At 62.3% G+C, this 9,349-nt stretch overlaps 1 protein-coding gene across 2 annotated transcripts; it reads right to left on the reverse strand.

The window, feature by feature from the left end:
- Window positions 1–130: 130 nt before the first annotated feature.
- Window positions 131–7,317, reverse strand: TREH (trehalase). 2 transcript variants are annotated; one of them, XM_054997710.1, is made up of 14 exons: window positions 7,136–7,317; window positions 5,448–5,548; window positions 4,782–4,929; window positions 4,167–4,254; window positions 3,983–4,083; window positions 3,682–3,774; window positions 3,471–3,587; window positions 3,252–3,374; window positions 2,917–3,167; window positions 2,608–2,825; window positions 1,294–1,405; window positions 931–1,043; window positions 484–537; window positions 131–371 (listed from the first exon to the last, which is right to left on the reverse strand). In XM_054997710.1, exons 1-14 carry the CDS (start codon window positions 7,228–7,230, stop codon window positions 225–227), a joined length of 1,761 nt encoding a protein of 586 aa, XP_054853685.1. In that variant the 5' UTR covers window positions 7,231–7,317; the 3' UTR covers window positions 131–224. The 2 variants fall into 2 exon arrangements, with proteins under 2 accessions (XP_054853685.1, XP_054853686.1); XM_054997711.1 differs by lacking the exon at window positions 7,136–7,317 and having other exon boundaries at window positions 4,782–4,987; window positions 5,448–5,551.
- Between the last annotated feature and the right edge of the window lie 2,032 nt (window positions 7,318–9,349).

Here is a 9,349-nt window from a genome sequence, read left to right on the forward strand (position 1 = left end):
TGACAGCCAGTATATGCCTACACTGCTGGATGGCCAGGGGGGCTGGACAAGGGAGGGCCTGGCACTGGGCAAGGGGCAAGCCCAGGGCCAGCCTCACTCCCCCAGTACACACACACAAAGAGAGCCTGCGTTGATAAGAAGTTAGTGCAGGAGCCGGGCCGTTCAGTTTTTATTCCTGAGCCGGTGCTCTAGCCCAGCCACAAGCAAGCTTCTACTTCCCCAATTCACAAAGGCGCCTGTGCAAGGAACACTACGAGGAAGGCCCCGACCCAGGCCCAGCAGCGAGGCAGGGATGAGGCTGCTGCAGTGAGGCGGTTGCCGTAGAGGTCCAAGAGCTGCAGTGCCACTCCATTCGTCCAGCCAAAGCCTTCCTGCCCGGGGAGATGGGAGACGGCAAGCTAGGCTGGCTCCATGGCAGGCAGAGGGAAAGGGCCAGACTCTCACCACACCCACTCTACCCGAGAGCAGGGGACTTTGCCTCACCTGGACTGCATACTCTCCTCCAGCACCTGGGGACCCGTCACCTTCAACGTCGTACTGGAGAAAGGAGGGGCGTGTCAGCAGCCCTGTGCCAGAAGGCTGCGGAGAAGCTGCACCGGGCCAAAGAGGCAAAGGGGCCCCAGGAAGGGCTGTTGCCATGGCACGGTGGTGGGAGGTGACACATGGCACAACGGCCCTGCAAGAATCGCAGGAGAGAACAGCCCCCCCCCCCCCCGTTCTGGACAGCAGCTGGACCGGGATACGCCCTGACTCTCTTCCTCCATTCCCCACGTCGTGGAGTCGGACCGCTTTCTCTTTTGGCCCCTGCCCTGGCAGACTGCAGAGGCGGCTTGGCCCTGGGGTGCAGACTGCCCCCACCCCAGAGAGAGGCACAGAGGCTGGGGAGGAGAGCTGGGCAAGGGAGGCTGAAGGGGGCACAAACTTCATTACCTTCTCAAACATGGCCTGGTATGTCTCGTAGACAGCCAGGTTCATTCTCACCCAGTTCTGAGCTAAGGTGAAGGCCAGCTCTTGGGCCTTGGAGGACGGTGACTTGGCCAGACCTGGCAAACAGGAACCGCAGATGGCAAGGGGTGAGGATGGGCAGATGGGACCCTCACCCCCCCCGGGGGCCAGGAAAAAGCACGTTGTTACAGGCAGGCAGGCAGGGGCCAGGCAGGGTGCAGCAGCCCCAAGGGCACAGAGCCCAGCCCACGCATCGCCAGCTCCCTCCTGCTTTGCAAAGTCATCCTGCAGGGCGGGCAAGGGCACAGTTTGCCTGGCTGGGGGAGCTCGTTCAGCCCTAGTCCTTACCCGCAATCACCATGTGCTGGAGCGGGGCCCATGCATTTGGAAGGTCCCACTGTTCCCCTGTGTGAGCCAGTGACGTGGGCAGCCCATTGGTATAAGTCAGTGCTCCGCTCCCCTACGGCCACCCAGAGAAGCATGGAAAAAACGCCCAGAAAGGAACTGTTAGGCATCCCATTGGCTGGGTGCAGTGAAAGGGTGTAGGAAGTCTTCCTGTAGTGCCAGGCTGGGGTGGGGGAACCACAGGAGCCAGTAGGACAGCCTGCTCAGAGCTAGCTACCCATCCTAGAGGTTGAGCAGGACAGCCCCACGTGCCAGGAACGGAGCCAGTGTGTTTGGCTTCCGCGGGGCAGAGCCCCCTCCCCAGCCGCCGCCTGCCAGTAGCCCGCGTCGCGGGTGAATGGGCAATAGCGCCATCTGCTGGCAGAGGCGAGCCCACCACACGTGTCGCTCTAGCGAGAATTTCGGGGAAAGGGAAGGCCTGGCGGAGTGCCGTGCAGTTCGGCGGGGCGGGGGGGGGGGGGACAGCTCGGGCAGCGGGGACTGAATGGGGCGGGAGCAGAAAAGGGACGGGGGGGCGGGGGAGAGGCGGAGCAGCCGCAGTCGCCCCACGGCCCATCTTGCGCCCACAGGGCTCTGCCCAAGGGCTGCCTCCAGAGCCAGTCAGGCCAGCCGCTCCTTCAGCGCCAGGCATTTCTCCGGCTCAGGCAGGCTGACTGGCAGCTGTCCCCGCCCCGCGCCCAAGCCAAGCTGGCTCCCCTCCCCGAAGGGGTCCACAGGCGGGCCTCCGTTTGCGTCGGTGCTCCGAGTCAGCAGCCGCTTTGCCTTGCCCCTTGATCTTCTCCGCGGCTGTTTCCACGCCGAGATTCCGCTCCGCCTCGGCTTCCTACCACGCGGCTACTTCCAGCAGGCTCCACGCCACGGGCTCCGGGATCGCTCCAGTTTCTGGGGGTTTCCCCTACTTTCCCGCAACCCTCCCCGACCTGGTCTGGCACGATCCTTTCGGAAACGCTGCGGCCAGTGCAGCGCTGCCCGCGACAGCCAGCCTCTCCTTACCTCGCTCCCCACGCTGCTGCGTTTGTCCGCCTCCACCAAAAAGAGTTTGCGCAGCTTTGAAAAACTGGCGTCGGATCACGACCGCGCAAGAAAGTTGCGACGATCTGCTGAGCCGACGACTCGCGCGATCTAACAAGGCCGGGCCTCGTCTTCCAAAGGCCTCCGGTGGGGCGAGGCAGCGATGGGCCCGGGTGGAGGCTCCGCCGCCCGCAGAAGCTTCCCCGGCGCTCTCCGCCCGCCCCGCCGCGACCCCCGCCGGCCTACCTGCAGGTAGCGCAGGGCCTTCTCAGCGGCGGCCGCGTCCACGCCGCACTCCGCCCACAGCGGGGTTAGGTTGGAGGGGTAGAAGGCGGGGTTGCGCCTGCGGCGCCGGAGGTTGAAGTCCAGCCACACGCCCGCCTCCTCGTCCCAGAGCACCGCCCGCAGCGCGGCCACCCGCCGCTCGTGCGCCGCGCGGAACCGCTGGGCTTGCTCGGCGTGCCCTGCGAGGAGGCGCGGCCGGGAGTGAGCGCGCGCGCGCGGAGAGGAGAGGAGAGGAGGGCCGCCCCGCGCCCCGCCGCCCCGCCGGCTCACCCAGGCGGGCGTGGAAGGCGGCCAGGAGCGCCTCGACGCGGCACAGCACGGCGTTGAGGTCCACCGGCACGGCGGCGCTGGTCTGCGTGTCGCGCAGCGAGGCGCGGGCGGGCGGCGGCGGCGGCAGCAGCCAGCGCGACGAGAAGTCCCAGCCGGACTCGGCCGCCCCCTGCAGCTCGGCCCACAGCTCCTGCCGGGCGCCGGCCTCCAGGCCTCGGGCCAGCGCCGCGTCCCTCCGGTAGGCCTCGGGCCTGGGCACAGCGCGCGCGTCAGTCAGCGGAGGCGCGCGGCCCGCCCCGCCGCCCGCCCCGAGCCCGCCGCCCGCCCGGCCCTACCTGGGCTCGCCCGCCGGCACGCGGTAGCGGTTCAGGGTGTGCTGCTGGCCGCCCCAGCTGACGTTGACGGCGCGCTGCTCCTGCCAGAAGCGGTACTCCTCGTCCAGCAGGTGGATGCTCTCGCTGCGCGGGGCAGAGCAGAGGCCAGGCGCGTGCAAGCCCGAGCCCGAGCCCGGCCCCGGCCCCGGCCCGGCCCTCCCCTCCCGGCGCGGCCCTTACTTCAGGAAGGCCAGGTCCGCCGTGCGCTCCAGGTACGCCTCCATCATGAGAGCCAGGAGAGGCGGCTGGCTCCGGCGCTGGTAGTAGACGCGGCCGCCGTTCGGGATGTGTCCAAACCTGGCCCGGGAAGCAGGTTGGAGCGGCTGGCCAGAGGCCGCCCGGCCCCGGCCCCGGCCCCTACCCCGCCCCCTGCCCCGCTTCGGGCTCTCACTTCTCCACCAGGTAGAGGAAGTTCTGGATCATGCCCTTCGCGGTGGCTGTCAAGTCGCAGAGCAGCAGCCCCTGGATGACCCAGAAGGAATCCCTGCGGGGGAGAGCCGGCCTCAGCTCTTGCTGCCCAGGGCAGGCGCGGGCGTCGGGCCCGGCCCAGCGAAAGGACCCCCTGGCCCTGGCCCTCAAGCCTCTGCCTCAGAGCGCCGGGGCGGCCCTGGGCTGCGGCTGGCTGGGCCTGGCCTGGCCTGGCCTGCTCAGGAGGCCCGAAGAAGAAGGGCAGAGGCCGGCGGGCTTCTCACCAGTAGTAATATTCAATGAATCGCCCGCCGGGCACCATCAGTGGGTGGGGCACGTAGATCAGGGAGTAGTTCTCCGGGCTGGCCTGGACATCGGCTTTGACCTGAAACGCAGGCCAGTTACTGCCTCTCCTGGCTATGGCCCCAGCCGGCCCCAGCCCAGGAAGGGGGGAGCCTTGCCGCCGACCTTCCTGCCCAGCTGCTTCCACTTGGCGTTCAGCTCCTGAGCCCACCACCGCAGCCTCTCGTCAGAAATCCGCTCGAGCAGCGCCGGGCTAGAAAGGGGTAGGAGGCAAGCAGGGAGCTGGAGGGCCCACCGTCGCCCAGGAGAGCTGGGAAGCGCTGCAGGGCCTCTGCCTTCACTCCGCCAAAGGCCAGCCCTGCGTGCTGCTTCCAGCAGTGGCCAGCCAGAGGCCTCTAAGAAATCCTCAGGCCCCCACCAGCGACTGCTGGTTGTTACACTTCTTCTGGCTGCCTCCCCCCCCCCCGTGCCTTTCTCCTTCTCCCTCCACACCACTGAGGCATGGAGTCTCACATCTGGGGGCAGATGATTTGCATTGGGCAGCAAGACCGAGGTGGTGGGGCCCACAGCGCTTCTTCAGGCTTCGCATCTCCCTGACAAAAGAAAGCCCAGCAGGCACCCTGGAAACTGGAAGGCCTGCGTGGAGGAACTGCCGGGGCCAGGGCTGATGTTCATGCTCCTCTTTGGGCAGCAGCGAGAGCACCCGCTTGCTCTTTAGCACCTCCCCCCCTCCCGCCGTGGGTGCAGGCCAAGGGGGCTGGGCTGGGCTTCACAGGATACCTGGGCGTCCAGTCGGAAGGCTCCCACTGCTCAAACTCCTGCCCAGGGGGAAAGAAATGCGTCTTCACAAACATCTCCAGCTGCTGCTTGGCCAAATCCCCCGTAGGCGTTGCATTCACCAGCTGCCAGAAGTCCTCCAGAACCTTGTCTGGGAAGCAAAGGCCAGCTGTCACTGCTGCTCCTGGGCCCAGCTACAGCCTGCCTCTCTAGCAAGAGGCCAAATGAGAGAGACACTGTTGCTGTGGGGTGGGGGAGCATAAAAGATGCCACTGCTGGAGGGGTCAGGGGCCAAATGCCTTCTGCCCTCTGCTCTTGCCTTGAGTGCATAGCACTCATGTGTGGTTTCCCACTCATGATGCAAAATTAATTGTTCATTTCAGAATTTCTAAATTCAGTGTCAGCTTAGAAAACTTTACATGAACATGGTTTAGAAACCAGCTATGCATACTACGCTGAAAGCCAGAGGGAGGCGGACTAAACCATATTATTAAACTGGTGGCCAAAGCAGGAAATGCTGATTTTCTGTCAGTCAGAGAGGAACAAATGAAGGTGCGGCCACAGCTACAAGATGTACTCCGGCAGGAAAGGGGAGCTCTCCCCCCCCCCCCGAGACAGGCCTGGGAGGCTCCTCCCCCTCCCCAGAGGAGGGCGGGGCTGCCCACTTACCCGGGCTCATTCGCAGGGGCATGTCCACAAAGTACTTGTCATCAGCATAGAGCTCGCTCAGCTGGACCTGCCTCAGGAGTTCCCCGGTGCAGTAGATTTGGCTGGGGGCAAGAGGAGAGGGGTCGGGTGGGGTGGGGTCCTCAGCCCCAGCAGAGGGGAGGAGGAGGAGGCAGAAAAGAGGAGAGGGCCACTCCTTGGGTGGCTGGGAGGGGTGTGTGGCCATGTTTCTCTGGTGTCATGCCAGTGGCCGTGGCCGTGGCCCTTGCCTGTCCTGGTCTAGCTTCCCAAACTGTTGCTGGGCGAAGCCCCTGTACCCTGGTTGACAGAGGTGCCTTCCACCCTTGCAAACTGCCATAGGCCGGCTCTCTATAGGAGGTGGGAGAGAGAAAATGCCTTAGAGTTGAGGTGCGGGGGCTTTAAGGCCCCCCTTCTCCAGCCTGAGCACGACATGGACAGACCCATCTGCAGGCTGCAGTACATGTGTGGGGTGGGTGCCCCCAGCACATTGGCACAGGAGCCCAGCCTAGCCTCTGGCAATACTGCTTAAGTCCTGGTGGGGTCGCTTGACCATGGCTGGGCTCACTCTGGGCAAGGCGCCTCCTCTCGGCCTCTTTTCCTTCTCTGCCAAGTGGGAAGATTTGCGCCTTCTGGGGCTTTGGTGGTTGCTAGGAGGAATCCAGTGAAAAGCAGAGCGTCTTGCAAAATGAGGAGTGCTGCACACAACAGCCGGCCTGATTGGTGCCTTGTGGCCGTCAGTTGACAGGCGGGTGCCGAGACCACCGCCGGAGAACAGCCACCAACCCTTCGCAAGGCACAACTTGCAGATGCCTTCTGGCTACACAGAAGCATGCTTGTTCACACAGGTGCAGCTTATCCTAGCAACAGCCCTGCATCAGAGGCAGCCTGAGGAGAAGGGACGAAGGGCACCCCTCACCCTGGGCCCCTTCACGCTGCTCTCCCCCCACCCCTGCACACTGTTCTGCAACCCCGCAAAGAGCTCCTTCCCAGCCAAGCAGTGCAGGCGATGGTGGTCTTCTGGAAGACCCGCTGGGGGACAAGCGGTGGAAGCCGCAGAAGGGCCCTGCGAGGGTGTGTGTGGAATGAGCAGGGGCGGGGCAAGAGGCGGAAGTGGCGAGTCCACACTTTCTGCCCAGCATCCCAAAGGTTGAGAGTGTGGAGGAGGGCCTGCAGGAGTCGAAACAAAGCAACGCCTGATCCCGGCACAGGTGCCCCCATGCTGCCTAGGATAAGGCATGGGGGGGGGGGGTCCTGGGCCTGGAGGAAGGGTGGGCACAACACAGCCTCTGTTCTTCTTGCCCTCTGAGCAGAGGCACAGGCCCCAGCTCTACAGACGCTTGGGCAGTACTGAGGAGGGGCCTGATTAAGCCCATCAGCCTGCAGGAGGGAAGGGGCGTTCTAGAATGACGCCCGGTCTCCAGGCTGCAGTGACCAGTTGCCTTGGAGAAAACGGCAGCTGAGGAGAGTGGGTTCTACACCGTCAGACCTCTGCTGGGCTGCCTCCCCAAACTCCACCCGCCCCAGGCTCTTCTACCAAATCTTCAGGAATTTCCCCAGCCCATGTCGAACTGGTACGCTCAGATAGGAAGACCCCTGCTTCTCACCCGTCATCCCCCACCATCTCGGGAAGGACAGGGCCAGGTCTCACCTACCGGGGGCCTCTCACTCACCTGTCACAAGGTGGAGGGAAATTGCCTGCTGCTGCTGCCTGTCCTGGCATAGCTATGCTGATGCCCAGAAGCGCCCACCAGGCTGAGGAAAGCATCCTTCCAGCAGTGAGATGCAGTAGCAGAACAGCACCTGTTTGTGGGTCGAGCTGCAAAGAATGCCTGCTGGCTGCACTGGCCCAAAGTCCAGTGGAAGTGAACTTTGGCTAGGAACCAGGGGAGGGGCTGGGCTGGGCTGGTCTCCAAGGCCTGAGTGGTGGACTGGAACAGGAAGGATGGGTGCCAGCCCTGGCAAAAGCAACTCGGGGGGGGGGGATGAAGAGGCTGCCGTCGGCGCACAGTCTTGTATATTCACGGTGCTTCCACAAAACCAGAGGACAGCCCATTTCTCACAACAGCTGCCAGCAGCGTCCATGGCAGTGTCTGATTGGTCCCTTGGACAGCCCAGCTCCTGGCGCATCTGTGAGGAACCTGGCAGGATCTCTTGCTTCCAGCCCCACTTGTGGCAGGGTGGGAGGAGGTGAGGCCACCTGGCAATTGTCTACAGCTCTGTGGCTGTGAGCAGAGCAGCAGGAGTTAAAAAGAGAGAGCCTTCAAGGGAAGAGGCGGCCCTGGGCCAGACCCCCATTTCTCTTGCTTGCACGTCAGGGCCTTGCTGATTCCTGTTGGAGACCGAGGCCTTTGTCGCTAACTGTTCCGTGTTCTCATGGCCATCTGCAGGGTAGCCTCAGCAAGAGATGCCAGCCACTGTCCTTCCCCCGTTTTATTCCTGAAGCAAGCCTTAAGAAAGGGGGGGGGGTCTCCCGGCAGGCACTTCACAGCAGGTCCTACTTTGACAAAGCGGCACCAGAGCTTACAAAGGCTCCCTCTGCAGAGCTGGACGAATTGCATCCGGGAACAAGCTGATTTAATCTCAGCACCTCTGCCTGTCATCTTCGTGAAATCCTGAAGAAACAGCCAAGTACAAGAGACTAGCAAATGGTGCCCCGGCCTTCAAAAGGGGGGAAAGAAGAATCCAGAAAACTGCAGACCACGCGGGCGATACGTATTTACGTTTTCTTCACTTCCTTGCAGTGGGGATTCAAAGCAGCTCACATTGTTCTCCCTTTTATCCTCACAACAACCCTGTGAGGCAGGCTAGCATGGGTGTGTGCGAGTGGCCCAAGCCGCCCCCCCCCCGTCAGCCTCCACAGCAGAGTGGGGATTCCAACCTGCAGCTCCCGGATCCTGCTCTGGCACTCGGCCCAGTACACCACGCGGGCTCTTTTTGATCGAGCGGGTAGCTTGGGGGCCTGCGGGAACGCTGTTGGGACAGGGCATTATTTGCTGTTATCAGATCATCTGACCCAGCCTCCCCCTCTGCCAGTAGTGACTGGCAACTTCTTTAAATGGGGGAAATAAGCTGGTGCTGTCTTGGCAGGAGGAGGGGGCTCAGTCACGGCACTTCATCTCCCCGAAAGGAATTCTCAACGGGTTGCCACAACATTTTCATCTATGACATGGATGAAGGGAACCCGGTTTACAGATGACACAAAACGGGGAAGCACAGCGAACACCTTCCAAGCCAGAAACAAAATTTAACATGATCTTGATAGGTTGGGATGCTGGGCTGAAAGGGATGCAATGAAAGTCTAACAACAAATGGAGAGTTCTGCATTTTGGCAGAAACAATCCGGATGCAGAGACCATCTGACTTGGCAGCAATGCACATAAAAAGGATGTTGGGACCTGAAGCTGAACATCAGGAGATTCCAGCAAGTTGCCACTAATATGCAGATGGCAGAACTCTTTTGTACTCCCAACACATCCCTGGGAGGCTGCGGAAACCAAACGGGTATCTAGAAGAGCTTTGGAATGGATGAGGGCTAACAAGCTGAAACTCAGTTCCAACTATACGGAGGTGCTGCTGGGGCAGGGTTTGATCCAGGAATTGGGGCATCTTTTCAGAATGGGGTTGCACTCCCCCTAAAGAAGCGGATTCATAGGGTGGGGGTGCTGCTGGACCTGAGGCTCGTTGGACGATCAGGTGGCAGAGCGGGCTGCTTACCAGCTTCACCTCATGAGCCAGCTGTGGCTTTTCTACAGCAGGAAAGATCTTGCTGTTATGCATGATGGAAACATCTAGATTAAGTTACTGCACTGCACACGGGGTCACCCTTGAAGACCGTTCAGAAGCAACAGGTGGTACAGATTGCTGCGGCGAGATCTTTGACCAGA

Source organism: Eublepharis macularius, chromosome 14, assembly GCF_028583425.1.
Source record: "Eublepharis macularius isolate TG4126 chromosome 14, MPM_Emac_v1.0, whole genome shotgun sequence".
NCBI lineage: Eukaryota > Metazoa > Chordata > Lepidosauria > Squamata > Eublepharidae > Eublepharis > Eublepharis macularius.